The sequence below is a fragment of the Myotis daubentonii genome, chromosome 3, assembly GCF_963259705.1.
Source record: "Myotis daubentonii chromosome 3, mMyoDau2.1, whole genome shotgun sequence".
NCBI classification, from domain to species: Eukaryota; Metazoa; Chordata; class Mammalia; order Chiroptera; family Vespertilionidae; genus Myotis; species Myotis daubentonii.
The window spans coordinates 212828926-212845824 of NC_081842.1; the positions used below are offsets into that span (position 1 = coordinate 212828926).

The following is a 16899-nucleotide window of genomic DNA, read 5'->3' on the forward strand; positions in this document are numbered from 1 at the left end:
ATTCCAGAAAGGGCCTCATCTGGAAGAGGTCGTGATGGAGGCGGCGGGCTGTGGAGGCGAACGTGTGGGGTGCAGGGAGGGAGGCCAGGCCCCAGAGCACTGCGTGGCCCGACTGCCCACCAGCAAAAACCCACCAACCAACCAACCAACGGCCCTGCAGGACCAGGTGGCAGCTCTGCAGGTCCCGGAATCGGGGTTCAGTGACACCAGACCCTGGAGTGCAAGGCCACCCTTGCGAACACCCTCAGCTGAAGTGCCTCTTGCTTCTTTGAGAACCACCCCACACCCCGGCGGGAGGGAGAGGCGAGATCAGTGTCATCTGTATCTTGGAAGGACCTGGGTCATGCGTTGGAAGCTGTCTCCACACCCACTGGCCCACCGAGTTGTTTCAGATCTCGGCTGCATGTGACATGGTGGTGGACACTGATTAGCTTTATGAAAATAAAAATTTTAAATCACAAGGCTAGTCATTCATTTTATAGTGAATCCCTTCCCCCACCCCCCCAACTTGTCTCTTCTTCACAGAAAAGGAAAACACGAGGCCTGGGGAAGGGAGGCACTCATATGGCCTTGTGGCGTCGGAACCGAGAGCCAAGCACAGGGAGCTCTGGCCACATCTTGGTACCATGAAGTGACCCAGCCCTTTAATACTCATACTTCCTTCCCTTTCCTAAGACACGCCCTCTTGGTGCCCCGTGTCCCCGCCACTGCGTCCGGCCGGCTGCGTGGGGCCGTGGAGCTGGTGCCCGCGGCTTTATTCCGAAGTCCTCGGCCCTTCTCTGCTGCTGCCCAGGAGGAAAGCGTCCTTACCGTGGGCCTCAGGAAACGTGCGCATTTTTGATTTGTTAAAACAAAGATTTCCACGGACTTTTTCCTTCGAAACCAAACGGACTCCCCGATACTCACCCAGGGAAAGCTTGGTGCTCGTGTGGGCGAGTGCGGTCACAACACCCGATTTCCCTCAGAGCCTGGCTAAGCAGGAGACGGGCAGGAAATAACCTGTCATAATCTAACACCTGCCTTTAAAATGGGGGAGAGAAATACAGAAAAGATGGGTTTCTGGGCCATTCCCCGCCTCTGTGAGGGCCGGCTCCGGTTCCGGCCCGAGATCCGCAGGTCTGAGGGGGCTCTCCAGCACCGCCCGCCCACCCACAGGCCCCTGCGCTGGGAACTCGCTGGTTTCCGGCCCTGAGACCTGACACACTCCGGCTTTCGAGTGCCTTTCAGATTTCCCTGAACCAGACGCGTGGAGTCAGTGCAACGGAAGATCCAATATAACTTTATATTACTTTACAGTCAATAAGCCTTTACACACATCACAGGCCCTGCTGGGAAATACGCCTACATATTTACAAACACAGTTGTACATATATACATGGTAACAAAATACAGGGCAGTCCAAAAATTAGGTTCATCTCAGACACTTTTTAACGTTATTCAACCAATACCTTTAAAAAATTACTTCCCCATAATCTAAAGTGACCCCTGGCCCACAAATCAATGTGGTTGGTTTCCATTAGTATCCCCATCAGCATCTGCTTCCTCTCGTTCCTTGAGATCGTCCCCCAAACCGTGCTGAGGCTTGGCCTCTACCTCAGGCTTCCGATTGGCAGGAGGGTCCGAGCCCCGCGCAGCCTCAGCCTCAGGAGTCCAGCTCCAGCTGCTCCTGATTCTCACTGAGCCTCAGCATCAGCTGCTGTTCATAGTACAGGCTCTTCGCATAGTTTATCTCCTGGGATAGCTTGACCGCGAGGACCTCCGATTTCACGTGGACCTGCAGGACAGAACGGAGTGAGCATCTGCCCCGCCTGGGTCGGCGGGGGCGGGGGGGGGAGTGGGGGAATGGACAGCCACAGGGCCCATCTGTAGACACCAGGACGTGCATTTTTAAGAGATGGCCTCTGGGGCCCTACTCCCAGTTAATGCTGATTTCGGGGGGGGGGGGGGCACGGAATCTGTGTCTTTTGACAAGTTTCCTGGGTGACTGTGCAGCCAACCCATAGTGACCTGAGGTTGGGGACTCCCTGTACCTGGGGACCAGCTTCGGCTCCTGCAGGCTAAGAGCACGGGATTCAAACCCACACCCGGCCTTCCTCATCCAGAACGCGGAGCGGCTCACTTGCCTTAAAAGGGGCAGCCATGCAGCCGGCCAGGCTCCCCATCTTGGGAGGGAACTTGTGGAAATAACTCATGCTTTTGGGTGTTAACTCTGTTAATCTACCAGCCCTGACTTAAGCCAATGACCCCAGGGGAGCCTGCACAAGCCAAACCAAACCCAAGTGCATTCCTGGGCAGGAGAAGGTCAAGGGAAAGAGGCCCCCCCAGGCTGGTTGCTATTTCTGATCTGTAGAAAGACCCAGAGATAAGCAGGGGCATTTAACGACGCACCCTTCCCTCACGCGGGCCTGCGAATGCCGGCGTTCCGGAGGAAGGAGCAGGACTAGCCCTGGGCTTCATGGAGACTGAGTCGGAAGAGGGCCAGGACGGGCTTCCTCCCACGTGCTCCTGGAGCCAGCGGTCCCTCCCAGGAGACGGCCACGTGGTCTGGGGTCACACAACACCTGGGTTTGAACCCCAGCTCCTTACGGCAATGGCTGGTTATTAATAGCAACACCCTTTTTTAAAAGTCCTGCCATAGCAACATCTTCTAGCCTTTTATACTTAAAAATGTAAATGTTATTTATGGAGCACTTACCCTGGGTAGAGGCCTCTGCTAGATAGTGCATCTTTGCACAGAAAAAGTTAGTTTCCAACTGTTACACGGGAGAAACGAGAGAAGCCGGAGCGCTGACACCGTCCTGGACCCAGTGCGCCCAGAGTCACAGTTGGGAAAAGCCCTGCATCATGTCAGTGGGTCCCCACTGCTAACATCCACGGGCCCTGTGGCATAGGTGCTGGCACGTGCCGGGCCCCGGAGGCAGAGCTGGGAGGCAGCACCCCCTCATGAGCATGCAGCCAGCTCCTCTGTGTGTGACGGGGAGGCAGCACGCCCGTGAGCACGCAGCCAGCTCCTCTGGGCGGGAGGAGGCAGCACCCCGTGAGCCCGCAGCCAGCTCCTCTGGGCGGGAGGAGGCAGCACCCCCGTGAGCACGCAGCCAGCTCCTCCGGGCTTGACAGGGAGGCAGCACGCCTGGGGTAACAGCCCAGCCTGGCCCCGCAGAGAGCTCCCGGGAGGAAAGTGAGCAGGCAGAGGTGCCCGTGGGCCTCGCTGTCTCTCACACTCTGACCACGCGGTTCAGGAGGGCGGAGGGGGGGCCGTGTGCACTCACCATGGGCTTCTGCTGGGACGGGCCGGGGATGGACACTCCGCTGCTTGTGTTCACCGCCTTCTTGGTCACCTGCACGTACACCTTCCCGTGGTCTTTGGAGACGAGGCAGTGGTAGAGATCGTCGTACTTGACTTCCAGGAAAATGGCCTCCCGGTCTACGTAGTCCCCGCTTTTCAGGAAGTAGACGGCCTTGGAGGAGATGAGCACGCAGTAGCTGTCGATGTTCTCCACGGCGATGAAGCTGCCAAGCAAAGGGGACATGAGCAAGGCGCCCTGAGCTCTCTCCCTGTCGCTGAGCCAGCGGGGGGGTGTGGGGGGGTGCGCCCTGGTGTCCAAAGGCCTGTCCCCAGTTCAGGCTCCCCCCCCCCCCCCCCGTTTCCTCGTTTATGAATTAGGAACAAAAGCAAGGCTGGCATCGCGGCCCCTTCCACAGGCGGCTTGACCAACGTTAGTGCATGACGGCCAACAAGAGAAACCACTTGACCCTGAAAGTGTGCTGTGTGGGTGTCTCCAGGGAGGCCTGTCAGGTAGCGTAGGGCTTGGAGAAAACTAACAATGCTCTGCTGGACGAAACAGGAAGGAAAGAGAATGTGCTGAAGTGTGGACGGGGCAGCTGAGGAAGCTCTCAGGGCGCCGGGAGCCACGCCGGCAGGCAGGCCGGGGATGGAGATGGACGGAGGCAGTGGAACCAAACAGGTCGCCCAAGGGGCCCGAGGCCCCGCGTTTGCCCTCCAACATCTACGTCCTTCCTGCCTCCGTCCTAAGAGGAGGCCGCGCGGCCTCTGCTCAGCACCTCCAGGGCCAGGGCCCCGCTGGGACCCCCACTCCATCTGCAGAAACGCCACCAGCAGGTGCTTTTGCTAGTCCAGCTGCAATCCCGACTTTCCTAACTTTCAGCCATTGCTTCTCAGGGCTTTAGGGCAGCTCAGAAAAAACCTCCTCCCGCCCCTCCCCGGAGCGCCCAGATGAGGGGAAGGTCTGCAGGGTAAGCCTCGCTCAGCCCCCCAATGCAGCGCAGTGACCCCGGGGCTGTGGCAGCTCCGGCCTGGCTGCCTCTCTCATCTGTGACAGCCTCCACAATGGGCGGCCAGCAACGGAGAGCGGCGGCGGCAGGAACACTGAGAGCTGACCGCAGGCTGGCTGTCAGGCTGCGGCCCCCTGGGCCTTGATGTCCTGAGAGGAATTTGCAAACTGTTGCTCAGAGCCCAGGCTGCCCTCGGAGCTGCTGGAGGACCAGGTCCCAGGACGGCTTTGTCTCGACGTCAGGGAAGGAGGCCTGCCTGCTGGTGACAGGCGGCTTTCCTCTCAGTCCCAGCATGTGCCAGGCACTTGCCACCCTGCATTCAGGACACATGGTCCTCGGCCACCTCATTCCTCTCTCAGCCACCTCCATCCTCCCCTCAGCCACCTCCATCCTCCATCCTGAGGTCTCACAAGTCCCAACCTCTCGGAGTTTCCCCATGAGGCACTCCAACCCCACCCCACTTTTGAACACCTAACTGCTCACCTTCAAAAGCACCGTCAGACACTCACGTGTCCTGTCTCTGGTTCCTGGACAGGACTCAGCGCTGACTATGCTGACGGAGCAGTGGGTCCACATCCCCTCTCCGTCCCCACCACCGAGCACTTGCTCGGCAAGGATCGCCTGCTTCCAGTCGCCATTTAATCACGGCCTCACATGGCCAAACTGGAGTTTATTGTTCTATTCCAACTGGTGGGCAATGCCAAGAATGCAGACTTGTGACGTCTTGATGCTCAAATGAAAACTACCTAGCAGCTTTGGGGTCCAGGCCGCTCAGCACACAATCCTCACCTCCTGGGCCTGCCAGTCTTAGGACAGAGCTTGACTACTTGTTGGAACTACATGGGATCTACATCGCTGGTCCAGGGGGAAGGAAAGGGACAGAGAGGCAGACAGACAGACAGAGAGCGGTAAACACTGCTTCCCGACTAAGAGGAAGCACCACAGGGCCAGCCAGGCCCTGCTGGGGAATCAGGTGCAGGTGGAGTACGGCCATGGCTGCCGGTGCCGGTGAGGGGCAGGTGGCTGCGGAGGCTGGACTGGCTCTCGAAGGAGACCCCCAAAGCTGGCCCGTGCAGTTGGGTGAGGGCAGGAATGTGCACTAAAAATCCAACTGAGATGATTTCTGTTCTGGGCCCCTCTGCCCCCCACCCCTGCCCCCACGCTCACCCTGGCTGGCAGCCCCTGCGGCTGACGTGCACAGCCCTGGAAAGGGCCAGCCTCCCTTCCACGCCCGCCCAGTGGCTGGCATTATTAGTGCACTTTCCACTGGAACTTTTATAGGCTTTAAAATAGACTCCTTCTCAAGATGCCACAGATGGCGCAAGTCCGGGGTCAGGCCAGAACCCTGGGGGGTAGGGCGGCTCTGAGCTGGGAGGCCGTGCTGGGTGGCACCTCCCATGGTGCGCACTCGTGGCAGCAGAGGGAAACCCTGTGGGCTGTGGACCCGCCAGGCCAGCGGTCCAGTTTCTTCATCAGACAGCTTCCGGCACAAACTTAGTGAAGTCAAAAGAATTCAAGGCCATACAGATCAGGGAGGGACGGGAGCAGTAAAGGGCACAGATCTCGACTCTGGAGTCCTGGGGCCCATTCCCAGGGATGTAGTCAGAGTTAAGCCACAAAGAAGTCCCAGCTTAGAGGGCAGAGCCCTCTTAGCTTAATTAAGCTTAACCTTATACCCTCCCTAGTTCCTTCCTTGGTGGCTAATGGACTGTGGGAGGTGCAGCAAGTGCTGCCCCAACAAGTGAAACTCACAAGAACATTGTAACTACGTTGACCAGTACCTTGTTTTTCTCTGACTATAAAATAAAGCCTCAGCTTGCTGGCTGGATCCTTCTCTGTGGCCTCATCCAGGCACAGGAGATCCACCGAGCCCCAGCTATATTCTCTTTGTCTGTCTTTTCTTTAATCCTTCACCGCCCCTCCTCAGGCTCACTAAACCCTTGGCTGTGCTGGCACAGCACACAGGAAGGGAGACAGTGAGCCACAGCAGGCAGCTGGAGCATAGGATCCCCACCCCAGACGGCACGGGAACCCCACCCCAGTCGGCACGGGATCCCCACCCCGGACGGCACAGGATCCCCACCCCAGTTGGCACAGGATCCCCACCCCAGTTAAGCACAGGAACCCAGAGATGGACCTGGCAAACCAATCTCCATTTTCCTCCTGCCACTTCCTTTGGCAGCGCCCCCGCACACACACGTGCACACGCACATACTAGTACACACTTGTAGGCACATGCACATGTACACACGTGTGTGTGCATATACACACAATGCACACACACATACATGCACACACACTTTTTTAAAAATTATAAAATCTGGAAACCACATTGAAGAATAAATGAAACTGAGCTCAAGATGAGGGGTTCTCTCTTGTAATGGAGACCGACCCCAAACTCGTCACTGCCAGAAAGAAGCCGAAAGTTGGTGTGTAAGAGAAGCAGGGCCCAGCGGTGCTCCAGGCAGGCTCCGCTGCCAGCACCCTCCCTTCCTGGCCATCCCCCCGCGGAGGCCTGCCTCCCCAGGCTTCACTTGAGGGGCTCAGGGCTCGCCAACAGAGCAGCCGCGGCTACCGCTGTGTGCCTGTTGAGTCAGACACTGGCTTCCTGCTCTGTCCCCCATGTTAACTGCGCTTCTTCATGCAGGGCTGCTCCGGCCCACGAAGGCGTGGCGCTGGGACACCGTGAGGCTGATGCAGAGAAAGATAGCCCCCGGGTCTCAGGTGGCCCTGAGTGCATCCCGCTAGTCTCTGACCTGCTGGGGACTCCGATGGATGGGGAATAAAAGCAGTGGTAGAAACAGAGCTCGGGACCAGGACATCCCTCAGACATGAGCACCGGGAGGCCACCGGCTTCTGGAGCCTGTCTCAGGTTGCTGTAGGTGCTACTAATCCTACACAAAGCAGGGTTTTTAGACTTGGGTTAAAAGGTTTACTTTAACTCTCCTTTACGAAGAGAAAGAGGAACGCTGACTTGGGATAGTGTCAAAGTTTCTTCAGAGAGAAAGGAAGGCTGAGCACACGGCGCACACCCCCTGCGAGCTCGGGCACCCGGACGACACCCCAGACCACGACCACCTCGGGGCTTTCTCAGCAGCACCGGTGGCATCACCAGCGCCAGTCCGGGCTCGCACTCGGTGGCATGGAACGCCTCCTCCAAGCCACATGGGCTACGGGACCTTCTCCCTTCTCTCCGCAGCACATCTCTCCTCCGCCTGCGGGACCAGGATGGCCCACAGCCTTCCCCAGCTTTCCAGGCTGCATTGATCACTTCCCGGTGGCCCATAACACATGGCTCACACTTCTATTTTAAAAGCAATCCTGTGTTACAGACAGTTGGTGATATTGTCTGTTACCCCTGCTAGACGGTAAACGTGTCGAGGAAACAGCAGATTCCTTACTCGTCCTTGCACAGGATTCAATAAATGTACATGCGTGGTAGTCTCAGAAAATGACAATGAAATGACATCGTAAGGTCAACGTGCCACTTCGCATGCTGGCTGCAGTCTACCCTGTAGTAAAGGTAAAACATCCTCTCAGATCTCCTGCGTTTATGGATTAAAGATTTAGCAAGTCCTTACCCTCAGTCAGGACAGCCAGAAAACCCGCCACATGAAAGTTGTAATTTGGTGGCGTATCAAAGCATGTCAATTCCCTAGCTGTCAATGCTTATGATAGATTATTTCCTGGTTTAGAAAAGGAAGCCACTGAACTCTGTCCCTTCCTCACAAGGACCTGTCTTGTTTTGACTATGAGGTTTGTATTTATAATTACGTGCTATTAGAATCAACACTATGACCTGTGCTCAAACAAATCTTCCTGCTTTCTCTCTATCTGCAACGGCTCAAGAAGGACAGGTGAGACAAAATACCATAAACATTACGTTTACAAAGAGGGTAAGTGGGGAGAAGTTTACTCTGGTTTTTATTTCTTCCTGTGCTCTCTGAACTTGCTAACCATGCATGAGTTTATTTCATCAAAAAGAGAAAGGACTTAGCTCATTGGTGGGTCTATAGGCTATGTTTGTTTTATTTTTTATATTTTTTCTGTACGTAACTTGGTCTGCGATGAAGGATTGGAAATAAAATAGCCACTTTTATTATTTATTTATTTTTTTTTTTTTTAAGAAAATGAGGTTCCTGGCTACAGATAGACAGCAGTCATAAAGAAAAGTCAATTTAATCAGATAGGACAAATTTTACTTTGACATCAGCTTAAGCCAGAGGGATCCTATTTCAAAACCCAAATTGAGAAAAATGGGAAGCAATGGTAATTCTGCAACATACCAGAGAAATATTTGATTCATTTGAAACTAAAGCCTCCGCAGCTGGCCAGACCTTCAGTCGCATGTCAGTAACTATCTTTTTAATACTAATTAATTAAATAAAATGAAAAAAAAAGGGATGAAACTTGATCTGGGAGCACAAAGTTGAAGTAACCATGGCACTGGGACTTTGTGGGGTTTTCGCTGCATCAGGAAGTAATTACACAATATTTTCCAGAAGTGAAACAGTGAGTCTAACTGGAAAAAAATGTGGAAACATTTAGTTAGAACAGTAGAGCAAGGTATTAAAGATCCTTTTAAGGGGTTAACTCTGAAGGAAAATATGCAAATAATTAGGTCTGTAAACATGTTCTTAATTACAATTCTAGGATAAAAGTCAGAGGTATAATTGGCACTCGTGTGCTTTTCCTGAAAACCTTCTCTTGCAAAGTGACGATTCTAATGCTCATGTCGCCGGGAGGACCCTGCCTGGCAGCTGAGGACCCATCAGAGAAACACCGCTGAGTCCCTGGCGGCGACTCCTCGCACACGGAGGAAGGCCGTGGGCACCTGCCTCCTTCCACACTCACCGGCGAGATTTACCCCACATGTGTGGAGACACATGGTTTTCAGCTTTAGTCAAACTTCACTCATGCCAATCTCTTTCCCCAGTTCACATGAACTTCAAGAGTTTCAGGAAATCTATTTTACCGACTCCACTCGGATTCCCATTTTCAGTTTGCCACGGCTGTTCTCAGGGGGTGCGGCTCACTTTCTCCCCGAGCTTCTGGCACATGTCATTCTACCAAAAATGAATTTCGCAAGGACTAGAGATGGAATTAAATGCACAATGTACAGTAATTTATAATCTCAACCTTTGATACCACTCCAAAGAAGGAAAAGTGAACATTAATATCATGTTAAACTGCAGCTACACAAACATTTCCAGAGTGCCCATGACGTGCCTGGCACTGTTCTAGGTGCTGAGGGCTCTTCCGAGAATGGAACAGACACAGCTCCCTGCCCTCCTGGGGTCACCACTCTAGCAGACTCTGCCCTTGCCAGGTTGAACCTGAAGGATGACTTCTGGGCCTTCTATCCAAAGGCCAAAAGTCCCACCAGAAAAGTGGCACAGCCTGGCCAGCGTGGCTCAGTGGTTGCGCGTTGACCTATGAACCAGGAAGTCACGGTTCGATTCCTGGTCAGGGCATAATGCCTGGGTTGCAGGCTTGATCCCCAGTATGGAGTATGCAGGAGGATCAATGATTGATGTTTCTCTCTCTCCCTTCCTCTCTGAAATCAATAAAAAAATAAAAAGTGGCATAAAGAGGAGTCACGTCACCAAATCCTCACCACAAGGAAGCAGGAATATACAGTCATCCCTGGAGTGAGACCCCACTAGGATTCTGGATACTGGAGTGATGGCCAGGGCTGAGGCTGGACTAAAAGAACAGAATGTACGAATGACGCCTGCCATGGACTGAATTAAGTCCCCCTTCATTTCCTATGTTGGAGCTCTCACCCCAATGTGACTGTTTGGAGTATGAAAGTAATTAAGGTCAAATGAAGTCCTAAGGGTGAGGCCCTGATCCTACAGGATTAGTGTTCTTATGAGAGACACCAGACAGAGATCTCACTCTCTATCCTGTGCCATGTGAGGACACAGCAAGAAGGTGGCCACCTGCAAGCCAAGAAGAGAGCCTTCACCAGTAACGAAATCGGGCATCACCTTGACCTTGGACTTCCCAATGTCCCAAACTATAAGAAAATAAATTTTGTTGTTTAAGCCACTCTGTCTATGGTGTTTTGTTACAGCAGCTGGAGCTGCCTGAGACAATGTAATGCACCTCCATCAAGAGCCCTCCCAGGAACACTGCAGACGGTGCGGGTAACACCAAACACATCCAGGGAGGCGCCATCCTATCCAGCGGGCAACAAATGGATTCTGGATCTGACTGCTGACGCCCCATTCAAATGCTACTACAGAAATACGAGATGGAGTCAGTTCACCACTGTCTCTACCAATGACACTGAAGGTTACCCTCTACTTCCGACACTTCTCCACCAACCCAAAAGCAGCCACAGCCCTCAGAAACTTCCCTCGTCTGCTTTATCTTAAAGCGATACATAACCATTGAAAGAAATTAAACTAGCGCTGGCTGGGGGCTCAGCTGTTTGGAGTGTCATCCGTACACCAAAAAGACTGTGGTTCTATTCCCGGTCAGGGCACATACCTAGGTTGTGGGTTCGATTCCCCATTGGGGCACCTATATGAGGCAACTGACCAATGTTTCTCTCTCTCTCTCTCTCTCTCTCTCTCAAATCAATAAACATATCCCTGGGTAAGAATAAAAAAATAAATAAAAGAAATTAAACTAGCATTTGCTACTCATCAGGCATAACTAATGGCTTTCTCTGGGCTGGTGGCTCTAACACTTACTTAGGCTAGTGAGCATATTATATGAAAAGTCCCCACAGAATACCCTAAAATAGTGATATACTGAATTCTATCCTATCAACTCGGGATAATTTCACTAGTTTAAAATACTACAAGAGCCCAGGAATAGAAGGCTCCTCATTCAAAGAGAAACAAAACAATCCTAAGAAAATTGCATTCCCCAAATTTCCCATGACTAGTTATTATTGGTTTATCTGCTTTGTTTTACTAGCTTTCAGCAGCAAACACAAGAACACTAAAGTTTAAGACAATTTTACAGGGTTTTGGAAAAAACCCTTAAAATTGAGAGTATTTTATTATCGTCTCTCTTTGATCTAGAAAGAAACTGCCACTTTCTAGAAATAAAACATGAAGGCCCCGCTCTGAAACTCAGTTTGAGAAGCACAGCTTTAAGAAAAAGGCTGTTTTCAAGCGGCTTATCTGAACCTCTAAAACATTTGGGCCCAGGAATCTCTGACGAGTTCCAAGGTCTAAAAGTCATGATGATACTCGGGTCAGATGGGAACTTCTCAGACTCAGAGACAGAAAAGACAACTCGGCAACCAACAGGGCCGGTTCCCCACTTACAACTCGTCCTGTATGTTGTCCGTCAGCTTGAAGAGCTGCTCCTGCCCTTCGGCCTGGCTCTCCGAGTAGCGGGGGAGCAACCCCTGGGGCCCCGTGCAGCACCGCGGCTTCCGCACCCTCTGCGCCTGCGTCCTGCACGGGGAAAGGGACAAAAACAGAGGTTAGGTGTTAGAATGATTTCCCAGCTCATCTAAGACAAACCCACTACTCACTACCACACACACTCTACGTTTAGTGACTGGAGTTAAACCACAGTATTCACTGTGATGCACAATGAGATTGGGGTTGAAGACACCAATTTTGAATTAGAACCTTGCCTTCGCCTTCTCCTAGCTATGTGAAAATGGACAAGTCAGTTAACTTCTTTAACCCTCGGTTCATTTTCTCTGTAAAATCAAATCAAATAACGCCCGGCACGCCCGTGCCTGACAGAACGTGGCTGTCCACCAGCGGTGGCCGTGCCTGCTGTGGTCATCACGGCTGGACTTCGATCCGGGCACCTCCAGACTTGCAGGGGTGGGGGAGAAGGGTGAGGGACTGTGGGCATTTAAAAGCACATGCCCAGCTGCTGGATTTCTTCTGCGATGCGCTCAGCTGCCTGGGGACAGGGTGAGGGGCCCAGGAACCACGTGAGGAGGAAGAAAGGCTCCGTGGACGGGCCCCAGGCCACAGCCTGGGTCCCGCAGTGGCTCTCACTCAGGCCACTCAGCTGTCGGCTGCCCGAAGGAATCTGCTTTGCTATGGCTTTCGGGGCAGTGATGTTGTCTTTGTCCACAAACCACATACAGGATAACTGATAAGTGCTTTTTGGTGTTTTCCTAGAAACAGGAGTCCGTATTTGTCTTGGAAAGGCTGTGCATATTTCAGATGACTGATAAGAGTGCGCCGGGTCTGTCCGCGGCCTTGTACTTGCTGTACTTTTCATTATTTGTTCCTGGATTCCACCAAAGCACAACACCCCTCTAGACATATCGAAAAGGGGCACAGCTTGCACCCCGAGTTGGCGCTTCAGAACCAGGTCCTTTCAAGGGCGATGAGTGCTCAGGGGGCCAACTGGGGTCACGCTATGGGCCGAGAGAGTCAGCAAGTTGCCACAGGCCACGCAACAGGCTACCTGCAAACCTGGGGCAAGTGCAAAGCCTCCTGGACAGGCCTGCACTCCACTCCGCTCACCAGGCCAGGGCGTCCGAAGCCCACACCTGGGGGATGCTGTTTTGCTGTGCTGGAACGCCAGAAATCCAGCGAGGATTTTTTAAAAGCTCACGAATAAGAGTGCCCTAAGAACTACTCGTTGTGCTCTTCCAGGGTGATGTAAAGAGACTGTAAAGTAGCCCCTACAGTCTGTGCTGAAGGAATGGGTAAAAGGTAATTTTATTTATATCATACACTCCCACTAGCCATAGTCTCATGCCTTCTTCTTCAAGACTCAGGCCTCCTGCTGGCTGGTTAGATCCCAACTAGTGACTGAAGGGTGGAGGGTGGTGGAGCGGCTGCTGCTGACCCATCGGCGGAGAGGTGGGCAACTGCTGGTGAGGACGCAGCCATCAGGGCGCATAAGGAAACCAAGGGAGGGAGCGAGGTGGGCTTTCCTGGCAGCAGAGCCCCGTTCTCGTCCCCACCTAGTGAAACACCCACCGTCACTCCCAACACTGCCAAGTGTCTGTTCCCCACAGGGGTCCTACCAGTCTGTCCCCAGGAAGCTCCTGGGAGAGGTCTGGCTATTGGGGCAGAAGCTCAGAGGCCTCTCCAAGAGAGATGTGACGGGGCCTGTTCCTCACCGCCTTTCAGCATCTTCCCCAACCCATCGGGAGCTCTGCAGGCTCGATGTCCATCTACATCCCCGATCCAACATCCCTCCGTCTCTGTCACAACTGACGATGACTTCTGGATTGGTAACGGATTATTACAATAACCTTACACCTTATTCTATTTCCATCCGGGTCCACTCTCCTCATAGTGATGGGAATGACCCCTTCAGAATGCAAGTTAGATCAGTCAGTCACATGCTCAAAACACATTAGCTTCACATCTCACTTAGATCAAATATTTGCTCCCTGCATGGCACCCCATCTGGAGTGTCAGCGCCATGAGAAGAGAATTTTGTCTCGTTCCTTCTAGCCCGGGAACTAGAACAGAGCCTGATTCATGGGGGAGAAGCAACGCATCTTAGATGAGTAAATAAATGAATGTGTTTGTGGGTGGGGGCAGGGATAGGGCCACTGTGACTATTGAACCAAGAAAGGAAAGGTGACACGCAAATTGGTGCAGAGCTAGAAGACTGGAGTCTGGGCTCTGAAAGTCTACAAAGTCAAGGCAAAATGAAAACCAGCTAGAATCCCAACTCCTGACAGAAAGGGCCGGGGTGGGTCTGTCCCGTTCACTGATTTTCAAAGCAAAGGAGGAGCCTGGAGGCAAAGTCATGAAGCTATGCCTCCGCTGACACATGCACTTCCCTCGCTGACACATGCACTTCCCTCGGAAGAAACGATCTTCCATTAAAGTGGGAAAAACATGCCCCCAAGAGAAGAAACTTACTCCGAGCCCTAACCTCCTCTGATGGACCCAGGGAGCCCGAGAGGCCAAGGAAAGGCGCTGCGCTCTGGACCTGAGCCTTGGAGCCCACACTTGTACAGCCATGGACTATGGGAGATGGAAGTAAGTGTGCCTCACATCACCACATCGCCACCAGCTTTCTGCTGCACGAATGGGTATAAAATGGCACCTTACTGTCCTCTCATTCCCACCCTCTCTGCTCTGCCTAAATGGAAATGGTGTCCAATGAAAAGGCGGAGTGGTTGGCGCCTGCCCATGGGCACCAGAACTGAAAGATCCCTGCCAAGCTCTCATGCCCACCGCTGGGGGACCCCCCGGGACCTCCCCGGGCCTCCTCTGCTTGCCCCGCTCCTCTCCTCACCCTTACCTCTACTGTCCAGACGGGCTGCTTCTAGGGCAGGTCTGGCACTACATCCTGCGGATAACAGGTCATTAAACAAGAGGTGGCAACACTCCACCCACTCACCTCTCGGCAGCTGACAGCACCTCTTGCTAACTAACCTGGACATGAAAGGTAGTTTACAACACCAGTCTGCCTAGTGCATATGCAGCAGCTCTGACGCCACAAACCTTTGTTTAGCCAGAGGTCTGTGGTGTACTTAATTGCTGCCAGCTGGGGGCTGCTCGGCCATTTTAAGCCCTCGGCGGCTGCGGTTTACAAATTTCACAGTGTATAGAAAGAAGCAGGCCTTCCAGTCAACCAGCTAATCCAAAATGTCAGCACCAAACCAACCCGGGCTTTGAACTCCATGAACACGTCAGGGAGTCGGCTGTGCAGCACGGACGGGCCTCCCCGGGGAAGGGCTGCTGATACAGTGGCTGATACACTGCAGATACCCGCCGGCGAGAGAGGTCCATGCCCAAGCCTGCGCCCGGCCACTGCTCTCTGACACGCACTGGAGGCCCCAGCCGAGGACCAGAGCAATGAGAACAGCCCTGTCCTTCTCCTTAGGCAACAACAAACCCAAACAAGGTGACACAGGAAGACCTAACCAGTTCCACTTGGCTGACCTCGCCTTTCAGCCGAGGGTCAACAGTTGGCCAGCCATTATTTGTTCTTCGCTTACACGATGAGTAACTATGTCATAGTGCTATTAGTTGAAGACAGATGTTGTACACACATACACATGCCCCTGTACAGCTTAAGCTATCAGTTGGTTGAGAAATCTGTCATGGCCAATGTCTATCAACCCCACGAGTTTCAAAAACAATCGCAGAGGAGGAGAAAGTGTGTGTCTAACAGGGGACTTCCCCGCGCGACAGACTGTTTGTTCTGCTGACAATGCCATCTTCGTCAGGGCCCTGCGTACTGACCCCACAGAGTGATGGATTGTGCCTGCATCTACTTCACGTGCATGTCCCAGACTTTCGTTGTAATTAAATCTCCTACTGATACATATATACTGTGTTTGACAGCGCAAACAAGTAGGCAGAGAACAAGTCAACCCAGACCATCGCTTCACATGTGGCTAATGGCTAACAGTTCTAAGGCACCAAGATTCTCGACTGAATGGGTCCATCAAGCGTTTGTCAGTCTCTAAAGGAACTCAATGGTCTAAACCAGGGGTGGGCAAACTTTTTGACTCGAGGGCCACAATGGGTTCTTAAACTGGACCAGAGGGCCGGAACAAAAGCATGGATGGAGTATTTGTGTGAACTAATATAAATTCAAAGTAAACATCCTATATAATAAAAGAGAAAAATGGTAATTGGAGTACAACGATACCCTTTTCATTGGCTAATCAGGGCTATATGCAAATTAACTGCCAACTAAGATTGGCAGTTAACTGCCAACAAGATGGCAGTTAATTTGCATACGTAGGCACAATGCAGGGAGGCGAAAGGGAAAGCAGGAAGAAGCCCCCTGACACTGACAGTGATCGGAAACCCAGGGGGGAGCTAAGAGCTGGGGGGCAGGGCAAAGGCGGCCGTGGGGCCGCCTTTGCCCTGCTCCCCAGCCATGATCGGAGAATCAAGTGCCTTTTCCGCCCTGGCCAGTGAGAGCAGGAAGTAGGGGTGGAGCCAGCGATGGGAGCTGGGCACGGTCAAAGCTGGCAGTCCCAGGAGCTAGGGGCCCCTTGCCTGGGCCTAAAGTGAAGCCCACGATCACGGGGCTGCTGCAGCTGCGGGTCCCTGCTGCCCGGGCCGGACGCCTCGGCCAGAGGCGTCAGGCCTGGGCAAGGGGCCGATCCTGCGATTGGAGGGTGATGGGGGTCAACGCCTGAGGGCTCCCAATATGTGAGAGGGGGCAGGCTGGGCTGAGGGACACTCCCCCCCCCCCACACACACACCCAGTGCACGAATTTCGTGCACCGGGCCCCTAGTCATTACATAAAAGGGTACGGTCTTTTTTTTTTTTTTTTTTTTTTTTTTTTAGTTTTATTCATTTCAAACGGGCCGGATCTGGCCCGTGGGCCGTAGTTTGCCCACGGCTGGTCTAAATAGTACTCTGCACGGAGTGTGGTGGTTAAGCTTCCCCTGGTAGCCACTGCTGGACAGCGGACAGCAGCTGGAAGGCGAGAAGCCTGCGGCCCACCAGCTACCTCTGACCTCTGGCCTGCAGGCCCTCTGCCCTGCTGCAGCCCCACCCCGGGCGTAGGGGGAAAGCACCCCCTCTCCACACCGACGCCGCTCCTCTCAGTGCAGGGCATCCAGGACGGCTCTCCTGGGGGGGGGGGGGGCAGCCTAGAGTTTGGCTCGGTTTACATCAGAGCCCATGACGAACAGAAACCCACTTTCTAGACCCTATCCAGGGATGGCACTG

At 53.3% G+C, this 16899-nt stretch overlaps 1 protein-coding gene across 8 annotated transcripts in view; it reads right to left on the reverse strand.

The window, feature by feature from the left end:
- Positions 1-1263: 1263 nt before the first annotated feature.
- VPS13D (vacuolar protein sorting 13 homolog D) overlaps positions 1264-16899 on the reverse strand; it is a 226893-nt gene continuing 211257 nt past the window's right edge. For 5 of the 8 annotated variants that reach the window (XM_059691217.1, XM_059691216.1, XM_059691215.1 and 2 more), the window contains 3 exons: positions 11583-11714; positions 3270-3510; positions 1264-1774 (listed from right to left, as the gene is read on the reverse strand). In XM_059691217.1, coding sequence (XP_059547200.1) covers positions 1643-1774; positions 3270-3510; positions 11583-11714 — 505 coding nt within the window. In that variant the 3' untranslated portion in view covers positions 1264-1642. Of the gene's footprint in view, positions 1775-3269; positions 3511-6435; positions 8816-11582; positions 11715-16899 lie in introns of those variants that run through there. The other 3 variants (XM_059691223.1, XM_059691224.1, XM_059691222.1) reach the window with 3 other exon arrangements.